The sequence below is a fragment of the Vipera berus genome (assembly GCF_964194415.1).
Source record: "Vipera berus genome assembly, chromosome: 1".
Lineage (NCBI taxonomy): Eukaryota > Metazoa > Chordata > Lepidosauria > Squamata > Viperidae > Vipera > Vipera berus.
In genome coordinates, this window is record NC_138202.1 from 133,068,836 (window position 1) to 133,086,882 (window position 18,047).

General features: G+C 42.6%; 2 protein-coding genes across 2 annotated transcripts in view; both read left to right on the plus strand.

Annotated features, from left to right (window-relative positions):
- LOC308668250 (uncharacterized protein) overlaps positions 1-18,047 on the plus strand; it is a 281,434-nt gene that overhangs the window by 138,310 nt on the left and 125,077 nt on the right. The gene's annotated exons all lie outside the window — the stretch shown is intronic.
- Positions 1,221-18,047, plus strand: part of LOC308674438 (TGF-beta receptor type-2-like) — a gene marked incomplete at its 5' end in the record, with an annotated part of 66,473 nt that continues 49,646 nt past the window's right edge. The window contains 2 exons of the mRNA XM_081338889.1: positions 1,221-1,241; positions 3,253-3,556. Coding sequence (XP_081195015.1) covers positions 1,221-1,241; positions 3,253-3,556 — 325 coding nt within the window. The remainder of the gene's footprint in view (positions 1,242-3,252; positions 3,557-18,047) is intronic.

An 18,047-nucleotide genomic window follows, 5' to 3' on the forward strand; every position in this document is an offset into this window, starting at 1 on the left:
GGCTGCTTCCGCGCATGCGCCAGAGCTCTTTAAGGCGGGGCGGAGCCCAGGGGGAGGAAGTGTGAGAAGAGACGCGGGAGCGCGAGCCTCTCTCCGCCTCTCCCTCCCTCCCTCCCAGCTTCGTTTCTCGAGCGGAGAATCCCTTTTCTCGCTAAAAGTCGCCTCGCGCGTTTTGCGCGGTTCGCTTGGGAGCTTTCACGCTATCCCGCGACTGCTCCCTGAAGGGATTTAGTTTCAGATAAATGGGCAGATAGGAAAACAAAAAAAGAGGGACAGAACCGGCGTTAGAACCGGGCAAGATTGCTCCATTAGGCGTGGCTACCCCCTCCCGTTTTACCGGGAAGCATCTCTTATCCTCTCAACCGGGAGGAGGCTGGCTTCCTGGAGGAAAGGCAAATGCGGCTTCTGCTTACTCAGCGCAATCAGTCCGGCTACTCCCTACCGAGAAAGTTCCCCCCCCCGGTTTCACAGAATAGGAAACGAAGCGCTTGAATTCGCTTTCCGCGCCTCAGAAGCCTTACAAGCAGGGCTCTTCAAACTTGGCCCTTTTATGACTTGTGGACTTCAACTCCCAGAATTCCTCAGCCAGCGTGCCTGGCTGAGGAATTCTGGGAGTTGAAGTCCACAAGTCATAAAAGGGCCAAGTTTGAAGAGCCCTGCCTTACAGCATTAAAATAAAAATAAAAAAAACTCCGTTATATAATAAAAACGTTTTAAAACCCCGAACACAATCATATTAGAGAAGTGATAATAAAAGCGAAGACGGAAATATATCCAGTTTTTCTTTTTCTTTTTTTGTTCCTCCAGTATTTCGTATACACAAAAATCCATATTTTTTTCTTCAGTCTAAACGCTTTTCCGTAAGCTGTTAGCTGAACATTTCTTGAATTGCTCCAACATGCAGTTGAATTATAAACTTAGATAATAGAAACTTCCAGTTATTTTTACTAACCGGCAGTATTTCCGGATTTTTAAGCACACAGTTTTCTTTATTGTTAAATGCAGGTTTAGAACAGGCCCATTTTGAAGGGTGAAGGCTGGTGTTTGCTGGCATATTGTTCTGATGCTCCAATGCCTGCAGTTGGGTTTCTTGCCAGGCGCTCTGTGACAATATTTTTAAGTAGAGAAATCAACCATGCAAATATTTGAAGCATAGCTTAAGGAACAAGGGAATATATTCTTCCTTACTATTTAGTCCGAAGGTAATTGCTATAAAGAAAATGGAGCAACCTCAACAACAGGTATGCTGACATAGTGATAGGTAAGAAAGCTAAAGAGTGTCCTTAAGAAGAGAAAGTGGAGCACCAGTCAGTTCATCTTGAGGGCCCAGCTGTAATAATAATGAGATGTATTTAGAATTCATGGAATTATTTCAATAGTATCACTGGTTTGGATTCAGAAAATTCCAAAATTTTCATCTTTTAAAATACAAATAAAGAGACCTGTTGCAATACACACATACACACACGCACACACCAAACACCCCAGAGACCGCCCATAATTGAAATAAATTTTGAGCAATAATGGGCAATCATCCATTAAAATGACTCTTGGTTTGTAAAATCAGTCATGTTCAAAGTCTTTTTCAATTATGTACCTAAGCAAGATGGGCCTGTTCTACCAAGATATTAATTATTGTAATAAGTTGGGAATTTCCAACTTATCAAGAACCGATAAAAGTACCGGTAAACCATTAAAATAATTTTTGAAGAAATTTGTACTAACACCTAAGAAAGACTACAGATGCGCCAGATACACTTAAAGCACTCACAAATTAGAATGGCATTTATTTTAAATAAGAGTTGGGGGGGGAGTATACATGAGAACTGGACACGGAACCACTGATTGGTTCAAAATTGGGAAAGGAGTCCGGCAAGGCTGTATACTGTCGCCTTGCCTATTTAACTTATATGCAGAGCACATCATGAGAAAGGCAGGGCTAGATGAATCAAAAGTTGGAATTAAGATTGCCGGAAGAAACATCAGATGATACCACTCTAATAGCAGAAAGTGAAGAGGAACTAAAGAGCCTCTTGTTGCGAGTGAAGAAGGAGAGTGCAAAACTTGGGTTGAAACTAAACATTAAGAAAACCAAGATCATGGCATCCGGCCCTCTCAATTCCTGGCAAATAGATGGGGAAGAAATGGAGGTAGTGACAGATTTTATTTTCCTGGGCTCCAAGATCACTGCAGATGGGGACTAACCAAGAAATTAAAAGACGCTTGCTCCTTGGGAGGAAAGCCATGGCAAATCTAGACAGCACACTAAAAAGCAGAGACATCACCCTGTCAACAAAAGTGTGTATAGTCAAGGCTATGGTCTTCCCAGTTGCAATGTATGGCAGTGAAAGTTGGACCATAAGAAAGGCTGAGCGCCAAAGAATTGAAGCCTTTGAACTATGGTGCTGGAGAAGACTCCTGCGAGTCCCTTGGACTGCAAGGCGATCAAACCGGTCAGTCCTAGAGGAGATCAACTCTGACTGCTCTTTAGAAGGCCAGATCCTGAAGCTAAAACTCAAATACTTTGGCCACCTAATGAGAAGGAAGGATTCACTGGAGAAGAGCCTAATGCTGGGAAAGATTGAGGGCAATAGAAGAAGGGGACGACAGAGAATGAGGTGGCTGGATGGAGTCACTGAAGCAGTAGGTGTGAGCTTAGATGGACTCCAGAAGATGGTAGAGGACAGGAAGGCCTGGAGGAACATTGTCCATAGGGTCGCGATGGGTCGGACACGACTTCGCAACTAACAACAACATACATGAGAAAAAGCAAAAAATACACATGTATTTTTTTCCTAAAAGCTAAAATGTTCAGGAGAAACTATTTTGAGAAAAATATTGACAATTAAGTTTAAAAGTACTGTGTCCCAGAGGCATCTTTAGGACAAAGCAAACAAGCCAAGATGGCAGCTGCAACTGATGCCCTGCTCCTTTTTTACTGCACTTCTACATGCAAAGGCACCCAAAGAATCTGGCCCTCCTGTGCTTTTGACAGCTGTTAACTGCATAAGAGAAAGATCCTGGAGACAAAATAATTATAATCATGGTAACCTATTATCATCAGCATGTATCTATTTTCAGTACAAAAGAGGAAATTCTCTTCATGAGCTCTCCTTATCTTTTGGATGAACCTTCTTGTGAGCTCTCATGAGGGACAGATGGAATTTCCCTGGTTTGCACTGTGGATGAAGGCGGGTGTTTGCTGGCAAGTTGTTCTGATGCTCTAATATCTGCTGTTGGTTTTCTTGTCAGGCACTCTCCGACAATGGGCCCCGGAGGCTCCACAATAAAAAGAGAGAGCCAGATCTCACCATTCCTGACTCTCGTCCAAATATCTTGACAGCTGCAATCTTCATTGGCTCCTCCATTTCTGAATTTGGGGGCACAACAGCAAGAGGAAAGAAAGACCTGTGTGTCACCTCTGCCCCTGACACCCCAGTTCGGCTTCAATTCCTCTACAATGCAACACTGATACAACTCATCCAAGGTGGCTGGGGTTGCTTGCCTCATCAGTTCATCTCAGAGGTCATCATGCAAACCCTTTCTGAACTGGCCAGTAAGGGCCACCTGATCCCAGACGACATCTCTGGCAAACAGTTTAAAAATCTATGATGCACAACCTTATTCTCCTGTAGCCCTTTCTGAATTTCTGAATCTCCTAATCAGCTGTGATCCTTTGAATGGGATTGCCAAAATGGCTTCTAAATCTCCCAAGGAAGTTCTGGTAGTTGTCCAGTAATAGCCTTCTATCAGCAGTTAATACTGTTGGTACAATTAATACTTACTGTATCTATTTAAAGACAGCTTAAATAAAGGTACAATAAATTTGATTTTGCTGACCAATCTATATGTTTATCAACTGGACATAAATTCTTCTGGTTTCTACACACATACATGCACATAAAAATGTACAATCTTTTTTGAATAATCGTTCTTGTATCCTGGTATGTTGTGAGTCTTGGACACATTGTTAATTTATTATCACAATGGTAATGACGGCTAATATATTGAAAGCTTATGATGCAAAAGCGATATGGTATGAATAATCCTACCGGTCAGTGATTAAAAACAAATAAACTTTGGTGGCCTTCTATCCACAAAAGCATTTTCAAAAGGAGCCAAGACTTTGTGGAAATAAGAGGACTGAGAAACAGAACATCAAAGATGCTCCCCCATGTGATCAGAGAAATTGCAGAGGCCACAAAGGCAGCAGGAGGGGAACCAAACATTGAGCCAAGCGCCCAGACAGAGAAACACAAACAGGTTTTTTTAAAAAAAAAGAGAGAGAGAGAAAACTTGGAAAGTTTTCACAGAAAAGAAAGTACCCCGATCCTGCCAGTTCTAAAGCCAGAAGAAAACGTGCTTCTCTCTCTCTCTCTCTCATAAATGGGAGGGGAAATTGGCCCATAAACACCAATGTGGAAAAACTGACAGACTTTTGAAAAAAGCCAGATATCCACATGGATTGCATGAATAAAAATTTGTATAAACACGAAAAGATGGAAAGGAGGGGGCAACAAAAACCCAAAGCTTTAGGGGAAGATTCACTTGGTTTGGCAGAGGAGTTCGAGAAATAAACCACCACTGCTGTAGTTGCTCCACTTACATATGATGCAGTAGTGAGCAGACCTCAGCTGAAAATTGTGATTCTAAACAAAAAACAGGTCAGGTTGTTTGGAAGCTCACTCTGAGCCTTGGATCCTACATTTTGATTAAGCAGTCGTGACTGGCATAATGTCTACCCTGAGCCATTTGGAGGGAGAATTACTTTTTTACTTCCTCGTTGTTCGTGTGTCTTTAGATTATGTCTCTTGCCTCCTTGAGGAGAGGAGGAAAAGTGGGTCATGATGCTGGATTCATTGGCATGTCAGTTTTTTTTGAGGACTCCAAATTCAAATTATTCAAGGTAAAGGTAAAGGTTCCCCCGCACATGCGTGCTAGTCGTTTCCAACTCTAGGGGCCGGTGCTCATCTCCGTTTCAAAGCCAAAGAGCCAGCGCTTGTCCGAGGACGTCTCCGTGGTCATGTGGCCGGCATGACTAGACGCCAAAGATGCACGGAACGCTGTTACCTTCCCACCGTAGTGGTCCCTATTTTTCTACTTGCATTTTTACGTGCTTTTGAACTGCTAGGTTGGCAGAAGCTGGGACGAGTAACAGGCGCTCACTCTGTTACGCGGCACTCGGGATTCGACCTGCCAAACTGCCAACCTTCTGATCGACAAGCTCAGCGTCCTAACCCACTGAGCCACCGCGTCCCTATAAAAGTATTCAAGGTGCCTCCTAATTTAGCAAAAAAAGGTAAATGCAGGAAGAGGTAAATCCAAGATTAGGTTCACATCCTGTTCATATCCTGCCCCATGTCAGCTTGCTTTTGGCGTAACACATTGCAGGAGATTGAACACGGTAGCTTATAAAAGGATGACTTCTGGCTTAGTATCTTGTATAAGCCAAATCTAATTAACAAAAATAATGTTAAACTATAGGGTAGTGTGGTATTTGACTTTAACCACTACTTTGTGAAAGTGTCACTTGAATAATATTTGGTTTTAATGGAATAAAATTTGAGGGATGAAATAAGTGGGGAAAACCCTTTCATGAGATGATATCTGGTTAAAAATCAGGACTGGAGTAAACAATGGGCATACAGAATGGAGGTGTGTAAGAAATGAAGTCTTCAAGGATTTGCATAAATCCCTTACTAGTGAGTATGGTTGGACCTGTGTGTGGATGACACTATATTATTCAGAGGAGTGGAAACAGAAAGGATTTCTGAGTTTATCTTCAGAATTGAAGAGGTAACAAAATGAAAACCAGGTAAAAGGAGGTAAAATAATATGCTGCACATTTGAATAAAAATATCCTAATATTTTCTATATTGAGCTGGCCATGATAAGCCAGGTAAGGGATTCTGGATGGAAGGGAATTAGGAAATAGTTCAGCTGGATGACAGTTGGAAAAAACATCAGGGACTCCAAAGGAAAAGATTTGGAAATAAAATGTGCTGATGTCATAAAACATTGAGGTGAAGCTATACTAAGAAACAGGCAGATGCACAGAGATTTTCACTCTGGTTTTCAGGGTATTCTAAGAACTGAAAAACAGGATCCAATATAGATAGCTCATCGGGACCAGAGGTTTAGTCTTCCAAGCTTTTGGGCTCATGCTGGAGAGAGTGACACATTCCAGTAGAGAGAAGGTCCCTGAGGATGGGCTCCAGCATGAATCCTAAAGCTTGGAAGACTAAACCTCTGATCTTAGTGACCAACCCAGATTAGATCCTACAACATTATCCTGGGACACTTATACTCACCTTCATTCAACTGAAAAACAATTTAGGTTTTTCCACACATGCTTAAATGGCTCATCAACTGAGTGATTGGGCACACTCTACAATATGAGTTTACATCATCACACAAAAGTTTTGTCATTTCTCCACTAGGGACTGAAAGTGTCATCATAGCACCATCTTTAATAGTGCTAAAGGCTAAATTGGCATAAAGCAATTGTAGCTTTGGCACAGCAGTGGTGGGATGATTGGAAGATGCCATAAGTCACAAATAAGGCAATTAAGCAAATCTGGCATTCTGTTCAGGTTCCAAAAATAAGCATTTTCCTTCCCCGTGCCATTGCTTAATTTCTATAGAATTAAAGCAATGGCAATTTCACGCCCAAGGGCAAAAAAAGCAACAAAAAACCCCCCACACACTGACTCATGAGACACAATTGCCTGTAGTAGAATAACTTGTAAGACTCCCAGAGTCCCCTTATAGTAGGCATAAAATGTAATAATAAATAAAAAATAAGAGGAACTTTGACTCCTTTCTTAAACTGGACATAAACCAATTCAATTCTTCCAGTCCTAGTAATTAGTACTTCAGAATGAAATGCAATGAAAAATTATGAGATCCGATTTCTAGGTCTTGAGGCATTTCCCCCCTCCCCCCCCATATCTTGTGCAAGAGCATATACTCACATTCAAAGTATGAATGAGTCAACGTGGATAAGCCAGTGTAATTTGTCTTCTGCCTCCCAAATGTTCATTATGATTTATCACTGAAACTGTGCAATGAACTCCACTGTGTAAATGAAAGCTGAAGTCATCAAGGCTTTGCTTTCTCAGCCATTGTCTTCACTTTCTCAGCTTTCCCCTAGAAGTTGGAAGCTCCCTACAGTGTAGACTTTTCGCACAGAAATGTTCCCCAGGGAGGCCTGTCGGTGTGTGTTTATCTCTCATTGGATATGTTCACACATTTCCAGTCATGATTTGCTTGCCTGATGCTTCCTCTACCCGAGCAGCAGAGCTGCAAACCAAACACACATCTGTGGCTTTGTTTTCTAGCTGCAAATGTCACACAATGATTGCTTTTGGTCAGAAGAACCATTTGCTGGATGTTTGTTTTCCTCATAGGTTTCTTCTGTGGGTTTTGAATGGAAACAATAACAATAACCCCAAATAATAATAATAATAATAAGTTGGAAGGGACCTTGGAGGTCATCTAGTCCAACCCCCTGCTAAGGCAGGAAACCCTATACCATTTCAGACAAATGGCTGTCCAGTCTCTTCTTAAAAACTTCCAGTGTTGGAGCATTCACCACTTCTGGAGGCAGGTTGTTCCACTGGTTAGTTGTTCTAACTGTCAGGAAGTTTCTCCTTAGTACTAGGTTGCTTCTCTCCTTGACTAGCTTCCATCCGTTGCTTCTTGTCCTGCTTTCAGGTGCTTTGGAGAATAGCTTGGCTCCCTCTTCTTTGTGGCGGCCACTGAGATATTGGAACACTGCTATCATGTCACCCCTCACCCTTCTCTTCATTAAACTACACATACCCAATTCCAGCAACCGTTCCCTATAAAGTAAAGTACAAAGACGTTGCAACTGGGTTATTGAGGGCCAGTAGGTTCATGGCTAAACTATGGTTGGCAGCATGTGTGCCATGGAAATGCCCTCACAAAAAGCCAGACCAAACTAACTCTTCTTTGATATCCGCCTTCCTCAAACTTGGCTGAGTTCCTTACAAATATGTCTAATCGTTATTTTGTTTCACTTTGCAAAAATTACAAAGCTTTCAGGTATGTTTTTAATGACATGTGTATCTTTCATCATCCGTGGAATGCCACACAAAATAAAAGAGGACAAATAAGGATGGGTGTGACCTCTCCTAGGCATTGACCTAAGCCAGATCTACTTTGCTTCAGTCATGTTGCTATACCAGTGGTTCCCAACCTTTTCTATCCCCGCACCCCTAGAAGACGTCTGATATATTCTCCCACCTCTCGTTCAAAATAATGGCAATGAATTATGCATATACACTATAATTTTGAAACTTCTAAGCCCAAGTTTTCGCACCCCTTGGAATATCATCTCGCAGGCCTGGTTGGGAACCCCTGTGCTATACCCTAGGCGTGCATCTTTATCTGCTTCCGACAAACACAGCAATGAGGCCTCTACTGATGCCAACAAAAAGTCTTTTCGACCCTTTGAAAGTCAGAAAAAGTTATTTCCCACCAGCTTCATTTCTCTTTTCTCTGGAGACCCCGAAGATGGAGCAAGAAACAGACTATAACGAGGGCTCTAAGAAAAAGAGAGGATTTCTGGAAAGTGGCTGGTTCTATCAGCTTCTAGCTGGATGAGAAAACCCTGTGGGCAGAATTAGGCTTGACTCCTAACTACCACAAAGAGTTCATCCACATAATGCCACTGGTGACAAGCCCATGAAATAGGGAGGGGCATATTGTTTTGTCCTGTGGCCTGCACTCCTAAGTCAGATGTGCTCTTTTCCTTTAGCCATCTGTTAGCGATCTGGCAGGGTAGCCATGGAGTAAGGGCCTAAGCCAGGTGATCCCATCATGCTTGGCTGCAGAGGAAAAGAGGTCACACTGATCCTTATTTTGAATCAAGGAGAGATACAACCTAGAACTAAGGAGAAATTTCCTGACAGTGAGAACAATCAATCAGTGGAACAGCTTCCCTCCAGAGGTTGTGGATGCTCCAATGCTGGAGGTTTTTAAGAAGAGATTGGACAACCATTTGTCTGAAATGGTATATAGGGTCTCCTGCTTGAGCAGGGGGTTGGACTAGAACAGGGCTTTTCAACCAGTGGTACGGGTACCACCTGTGGTACATTGGCACATGGCAGGTGGTACACGACCATCCTAGAAAAGTGGTAGCAGGGGAGGGGAATGAGCTGAACCGGTGGCAGCACCGCACAAGCCTGAGCGAGAGATGGCTGGAGCTGCAGGGCTGTCAGGGCTCAGCAGAAGCGCCAGGATCAGCACTAGGCTCCAGCTGCAGCTTGGCGCTGATCCTGGCGCTTCTGCTGAGCCCAGAAGAAGCGCCAATCAGCTGGAATGTTGCAGCATCTCCAGGGTCTTGTGATTTACATTCAGATGCTTGGCAACTGATTCATATTTATGACGGTCACAGTGTCCCAGGGTCATGTGAAGTGACCAAAACCTGCTGCAACCACCCAAGAGACGGGAATAAAAACCAAACACACACCCCCCCGCCAATCCTCAACAGAAATGCTCAGAACAATGAAAACCTCGGACAGGAGGAAGAGTGCTACCAGGCAGGCAGGTAGGTGTCTTGCTCAGCTGTGGCTTGGGGGCCACTTTTTTCAGTGCCGTTGTAACTTCAAACAGTCACTAAGTGAACTGTTGTAAGTCGAGGACTACCTGTACTTTATCACTTTTTTCTTTTGGGGGGGGGGTCATCGTTTCTGACACCTTTCTAGGCGACTGGTGGTACTGGGATGTTGCCATAACTTAAAAGTGGTACAATGGGTGAAAAGGTTGAAAAGCCCTGGACTAGAAGACCTCCAAGGTCCCTTCCAACTCTATTATTCTGAAAGTAAAAAGTTGGAGCTGGAAAATAGTGGCTCTAGGAGTCTTTCCCTCCATAGAAAGACAAACAGGCTGTTTGTGGGATTGTGTAACATCATTGTATTTGTGCAATGTTATGTTATACAAATGTTTCATCAGTTTTTTGGGGGGGAGTGTATTTTCTCTTCTTGAGAGCTTTACTGCTTCTTTTTCCTTTGTTCTAAAAAAAAGGTGCATTTGGCAGTGACTGCAAGGAAGAGCAGCACGGAAGTGCAATGAGGGCTATAAAGCAGACACAGTGATAAATGCATAGAGCTTTTCCTAATTTCTAGATCTGTTCGACATTACTTCCTAATGGAAAGAGGTCTGATGGGAAAAGAGCTGGCGTGATATGCCTTGATTTATGATTTCATCCTTTTTCTTCCAAAGAAAGGTTTTGCACATTTAATCTCACAGGCCAGCTAAAATGAGAGACAGACATGAGGTGCTCCGTGCACAGCTTTGGATGGCAAGTTTTTTTTTTCCCTTTCCTGTTCCTGAAGCGGCTCGGCGTTGTCATCCTTATATCAAGCTTTGCTCTTGGTGCCAACTTTTCCTTCCCCCTTCCTCCTCCTCCTTCTCCTATATTTGTGTGTATTCAGAAAGAGCCAGCATTCGTCAGCTGAGGAACTTGAGTTCCTGGGCGGACCCCACACACTCACACAGCTGGATTTGAAACAGCTGGGTCTGCCTCCCCTTCACTTTTAGCGAGGAGCCCCACAAGCCCTGGATAGGTTGGCTGGCAGAGGATGAACCGAGTAGCACTGCAAAACTGGGATTTGGTTGCTGGCAAGATCCAGAAAATGGGTTACTGGAGGAGGCTTCCTCAGCTTCTGCTACTGCTGCTTCAGCTCCGTAAGTAAAAGAACTAACTTTCACTGTTTATTTTTCCTTCTCCTTGCTTCATTCTCCTCTGTGGGTGATTAGCTGAAGGACACGGCCGAGATGTTGGAGAATTTAGAATAAAGCTGACTTGAAAATCCAGTCTGTGCCTCTTTTCAGCGAGTGTTTGGTAATTCACTTCCGTTCTTCAGGTTCTTAAAGGCAAAAAACTGTCATTGCCACAGCCAGGTCTGGGTCAGTATGAACATTATGCATGAGAACTTTTTAGAAACTGCAGTTCAGAATTGTTGATACCTTTAACCAGACTGAATCCAGCTGAGAGGATTGGTTGAATGGTTGCGAGTTCAGCATATTTGAATGCTGAGATAGCCCTCTTCATCACCCTCTTTTTCCCATGCACTTTCACAGATTTAGGCAGAGAACTAATTAAGCTTAAGTAAACTAACACAGTTGAGAAGTGAAAGGGACATTTGGGCAACAGCATTTTACTATTTAAAGCTCAGCACAGCCAGCTCATAAGCAAATAATTCCTTGTTGCCCACATTCTGTTTATATGTCTATAATGGTCTGTTACAATTCTCATGCCAGACTTTGAAAGAAAGTCCTACGATACTACAAAGGCTACCTACCTCCTTGGTTTATAACATGAAGGCACTCACCCAGAGATGCCATATGCAAGTCAAAAAAAAAAGTATACGGACTTCTCAGATGTTGCAGTATGTATGTAATGCCTGCAAACACGTATTTATATAGAATTCGTCAATTTAAGTGACACCCCCCCATTTCCACTAAAACCAGATTGTTCATAATTCTGAGGAATCACATGAGCACTTCCAATAAAAGACTTCTTAAGTATTAGGCATGTCAATCCTGTGCATTCAGTGTCCTATGGGTAAAGTTTGCTATTCCCTGTGCTGCTTATTCCAACTTCTTTTGAAGAACAGACCTTGAGTCTGTTCTTCAAAATTAAACCTAGCAAACTAGAACTAAGGAGAAACTTCCTAACAGTGAGAACAATTAACCAGTGGAACGGCTTGCCTTCAGAAGTTGTGGGTGCTCCATCACTGGAAGCTTTAAAGAAGAGACTGGACAATCACTTGTCTGGAATGGTATAGGTCTCCTGCCTGACCAGGGGAATGGACTAGAAGACCTCCAAGGTCCCTCGCAAATCTGTTATTCTTTTTATCTACAGATAGTTCTTGTTTGGTGAGCTTTTAGAATCTAACTATATTAGCATCATTTACAATACTGTTTGGGTAGCATTCCTGCCGTCCAAAATCCTACACAAGCTGGAGGTCTTCTTTGTGGCACAGTTTCTCATGTTTCTCCTTGATTGCTGAACTGGACAATTAGATTGATGATGAACCACTGCATATAGGAACCTATACTCATAAAGTTATACAGAGCTCTCCATATAGGCCTAATCCATCTTATCCAGTAGTTACCATTACAACTTATTTATTTATTTATTTATTCACATTTATATACCGCCCTATTCCCTGAGGACTCAGGGCGGTTTACAGGAAATTAAAAAATCCACCATACAAAAGTTAAAAAACCAAATTAAAAAATATTAAATTGACCCTGTATACTTAAAACCCCAATTAAAATTTCTCCTCAGCCTGGGCCCGAGAGCTCAAAGAGCCAGGTCTTCAGGCCCCGGCGGAATGATCGGAGGTCGGGGGCAGTCCTCAGCTCCACCGGCAGCTGGTTCCAGAGGGCAGGCGCTCCCACTGAGAAGGCCCTATCCCTGGGTGTCACCCGCCGGCAATCTCTCACCGGCGGCACCCTGAGCAGACCCTCCCTGTGGGAGCGCACTGGGCGAAGGGCGTTTGATGCCGGCAGCAGGTGTTCCCTCAAATAGCCCGGACCCAGGCCATGTAGGGCTTTATAGGTAATAACCAGCACCTTGAATTTCACCCGGAGGGCAACCGGAAGCCAATGCAGCTCACGGAGTAGAGGTGTTACATGGGAGTATCGGGAGACCCCCATTACAACTCGCGCGGCCGCATTCTGCACCAGTTGAAGCCTCCGAGTGGTCTTCAAGGGCAGCCCCATGTAGAGAGCGTTACAGTAGTCCAGACGGGAGGTAACAAGCGCATGAGTAGATCTGCAAGGCCTCAGGAAGAGGCACTATTTGAGATATTTTAAAGATACTTTTGAGATACTTTTAATTTGAAAAAAGCAGAGGATGAACTTCCTGCATGCAACTAAGCTATGACTCTTGCCTAAATAGATTAACCATTTTTACAATGGTATTTTTCTGCATTATCCTCCTCCAGACACATAGACATGCACACATAGAGACATCTTTTAACATAATAGACATGGAAACTAGAAGTTGGAGATAGAGGGGATTTTTATTTGTTTATTTCCACTAAAACAGCCTTCAATAAATCAGATTATGGATGTGTGGAGCTGCAGCTCCTGTCATACTCATGTGGCTGAGGAGTTAAAGGAATGAAGTCCACATGAGGACACCAATTGGGAAGGCTGCTATATGAGAACGTCTCTGGTTGATGCTAAATTGGAAGTCCAGAAAACAGAATGCAGAGCAGAAAGGAAGAGCTGTATTTTATAGGATTTTGTGCAATGTTCCCCAAGAAGCCCCTACTTAGGTCTTATAAGAATTAGATGAAGGTCCAATATAATTCATGGGTATCGGCAGCTAGAAACTGATAAACCAAATTAAGATTGCAAGCCCTGACGCTTACCTGCACACCTACAGCATTCAGTGCATAGAGTTGTACACAGCAACAGGTTGTCAAGCAGGACCTTCCACAGTCTGATCCTATGCACATCTACTTGCAGAGATTGAAGGTAAAAGAGGAGAATAGTTCAAATCTTTTCCTTGTATTTCAGTGAGATACCAAGCATTCCTGAATGCTGGTCATAAGCATCTTCATGCACTCCAAGTATCTTGACTATAAAATGTAAATCAAATTAAACTCAACAGCTCTGTTTGTATAAAGTGAAAATAAATCCAGGTAAACTAGGGCACCGCCACCAGTGCTCCCAATACACAACACAACTTTCTGGATCATATGCAGTTATTTAACTTTATTATCTTCCAAATAGAGCAGTCAGCACTTTGGGTTTACAGAAACTGTAACAACCAAATTTCATTTAAATTGATAGCTAAACGAGGTCTAAACAAAAGTCTGAGTATGCTCCCCCCCCCAATCCTGTCTTTGCCTTTGTGAGAACTAGGGAGGGTCAAGTCTGAGATGTTTTTTTCAAATTACATTTCTGCCTTGGACTCAAATATTTTTTATCTGATTGTTATCTTGATTGCAGCTCATCTTCATGTTCCTCAAGGTTATTCCTACTGCTCATTATATCAAGTCACATCCCATAAGTGTTGCCCTTAAATGTTGCTGTCCAATGGGGCCTAGGAAGTGTGCGTTTTCTATAGCAAGTCCTGCCCTACTGCAAAACCTTCCTCCTGGGGGTTCATCAAGCCTGTTACAGTATGTGTCCAGGTGAAGCGAACACAGACACACGTTCATAGTTGCTCTCGTTATTCTCATCTCTCTTTGCTCTTTTGCCTCTTTTGCTCTTGTCCCTTCTCTCAACACCCTTTCCTCCTGTTCTATGCTATACTTACTCCGTTGCTTCTCTGTCTCGTCTCCTTGCTGTCTGATTACTCTTTCCCCTCTCAGCCTTTCTTCTTCTCGCTGCCCAAAGTATTGATCACAGAAAAGTTCTGCTTTCTCTAATGTGTCCAGTCTATGTCTCTGTTCTTGCCAATTTATCATTATTCCTTATGGTATTAACCATCTAAAATTTATCCCTTTTTTAATTAAGCATTTCGTCAGAAATTGATATTCCTTTCTCAGGTCTCTCACTCTTCTTGGGATCTGTTTTAACATCACTATCTCTCTTCCTTTATATTTTATTTTAACATTCCTCAGCTTCTGTAGTATATCTGCCCTTAATGCTTTTTTGGTAAATCTTATATGCACCTCTCTAGGGAGAGAATTTCTCGTTGCATATCTAGTATGTATACTAAATATCTCATCTATATCATTACCTTTTCCTTGCTTTCCTCCAATGCTTCTGCTAATAATCCCACCTTCGTCGCCACTATTGTGTAGTGGGTTCTGGGTAGCAGGAAGGACGCCGAGACGATGAGTACAGTCACTACCACCGAATAAAGATCTGCCATGCTGTACTCATCGTCTCCATGTCCTTCCTGCTGCCCAGAACCCACTACACAATAAAGCCCCCAACCTTTTACCCTTTCAGAAAGCCATAAAAGGTTTTTTTCCTTCCTCAGATGCAAGGGGAAGTTTGGCGCTTCCGAGGATTGTATGGATAGATGGACTGGAGGTGGTGGGTCAGACACTTGGGTGTGTGTTTTTTTTTGTGTTTTTTTTTGCTTTTCTTCTTCTAGCAAGCTGTCCACAATTGTGTTTTACCATGGGAGGCAGCATACAAATCAAATCAATCCATCAAATAAACACATCATTAATACTGATGAAAGTAAGCAGTCATTTTATTCATATCTGAAATGATTTGCTTTTAGGCAAACTTAGGATGAGAGGCTATGTCTCTAGCAGATGGATAATCAATTCAATCTCTGCAGCAAATCAGACACCTAGAACAGGCAATCATATAAGATCAGCTAAGCCTCCAGAACTTTAATTTCTGTCTTTAATTTGCAAATGGGCATCTTTCCAGAGTCACTGGAGAATGCTGAGGAATATTCTCACCAGATGTACAGGAAGATAGTCTTTGGGTTGCTCTCCATTTAGCACATACTTTTCTTCTTCTATCATCATTATCACCAACTGCTCCTCCCTCCCTCCCTCCTCACCCCACCCCCCCACTAGTATCATCACCACCACCACCACCACCGTCATTGTCTTCAATCCATTTCACAAAGAAAGTTATCAAGTCCTGCCCAAAGCAAGGAGACATGGATTACCGTACTTCAGTTCTTCCAGCAGAAAACTTTGAAACTGAATCAGTGTACTTGACATATGCCACCCCCGGGATTGAGTGCATCCCTTGGTAGATAAGTAGAGGCACAAAGCCAGCTGAGCGTCCTTGGGCCAGTCGTTTTCTCTCAGCCCTAGGCAGGAGGCAATGCCAAATCATTTCTGACAATCCTTGCCTACAAAACTGAAGGGACTTGTCCAGACAGTTTCCAAGAATGGGACCCAACTGAACAGAAGAAAAACAAACAAATTGAGAGCCACTTTGGCGTAGTGATCAAGAGTTAAGATAGAAACTGAAGGATTTTGGATAGAACAGAACAGAATAATAGAGCTGGAAGGGACTTTAGAGGTCTTCTAGTCCAACCCACCTGCCCAAGCAGGAAAGCCTATACCATTTCATTAGAATAGAATAACAGAGTTGAAAGGGACCTGAGGTCATCTAGTCCAACCCTCCGCCCAAGCTATGCTAATCCCACTCTGGGCATGAAGCCCAGATGCTCTCAATCTGTCAATCTGAGGAAGCAGGCAAGGGCAAAACACTTGTGTGAGTTGTACTCTGAAATAGCCAAAGGACACCATGTTGATTATTCCCATAATATATTTATTTCTCTAATACTTGACGAGGAGCTTGCATAAAGAACATGGCTGAGTTGTGCCTGCCTGTTATATATTGAATAGTAGCGTTTAGCATTGTTATGCTGACAGCTCAGCTGAACGTCAGCTGTGTAACACCCGGCAACAACAGGTGGCATCCTAACTCCCGTCCCATTGGTCAAGCCATTCTGGCGGGACCCTTTAAGGATGTGGATTGGACACCGGCTTGCCGGCAACAGTATTTAAAGGAGCTGAGCTGTGGAGACTCCTCAGTTCAACCACAATAAAGCTTTAGTTAAAACCTCGACGTCCTGTCATCTGTCCTGACCGGTCTACCCACGATACATAACACTGCCCATTACAGGTTAATGCATCACAGTAAGCTAAACCAAATAAACCATGTTATAATTTGGTGCGTTTTGTGAATCCATTTGGTTGGGGTTCAGTCACTAAGGCAATTCAGGATTGTACAAAGCAGGGTCTGTTCATCACTAGGAGGATGTAGCTATCAGGAAAAGTTCCAGATTTACTTAGAACTTCATTGTAAAAAAACACCAAGTTGGGGAGGCCAAGCTTAGCACACACACAAAAGGATTTCCGTTCTGTCTGGAGGATATCATGGCTTCCATCTCTGGTATGGTGGTTACAAAGTCATCAGAGATTTGCTTTTCTTGATTGGTGATCATAATGGTACTTCCATCTGCATCCCTTGCTCTCCCTGTTTATCCAACTATCTTTTCATCAATCACCTGTGTTTTAATCTTTGGTTGTTGTGCAATTGTGCTTAATTGCTATTGGGAAACAGCACTTTCAAAGACCACAAAACTAGATAGCATCTAGTGCTAGTGTTTGTTGATGCTATTTAAAAAAAAACAGGAAAAAGAAGATAATTAGAGATCTTTGAATTATGTTTCCTGCAGAAATAACTCAGACTTTGTCAAGTAAAAAAGGACACTTAAATTTTGTTTAACTAGATGTTTAAAAATACAAATTAACAGTCCTAGATAATGCTTTTCATTTATATTTTTGCAGTTTGCATGTATTTTGCTTGTGTTGTTATGTTAGTAAAGTCCAAAATGAAGACCCAATTCAATCAAAGATCCAGTGTTTACTACAGCAGAATTCCCCAATCTTTCCGGCTTTACGGACCAGCAGGGGGAACGGGAAGAGGGTATGGTTCCGTGCGAGCAGCTGGCAAGTGCACAGGCATGTGCACAGCTTCATTTGCATGAGTGGCGGGCACTGGCGCCCATTGCTTGTGCATTGCTTGCATGCATGCGCTTGCCTCCTTGTCACGCAAGGGGAATGCATGCGCTTGCCAGCGACTTCCATGGCCCAGTTCTGAATGGCTCAAGGACCGGTAGTGGGCTGTGAGCTGGGGATTGGGGATCCCTGTACTACAGGATTCTTCAGATAATTTTACTTGAAAGCCTGGTATTTTTTTTTAATCAGCACTGTATTTCTCAAATTTGACAGTTTTGAAGGCTCTTTGGCTTTTGAATGATATTGAAATGTCATCTGAATAAGTTCTAAGATCTGATATAAGCAGTTATTTGGAGCAATTCATCATTTATTAGTAGGGCTTAGATTGGAGTCAATATGTATAGGATTACAACAGAATCTTCGACCACCAAATAATTAAATAATCCTTTACACATCTGTTTAGTCCTATGGCACTGAGCAGGGGGTACTGCCATGTTTTTCATCCACAGGGGGTATACAACATGAAATATACATATTATTAAATTTAAAAGAAAGTATATCCAATATTTCACATTAAAATATAAGTAAACAAGGTAGTGGCTCTGA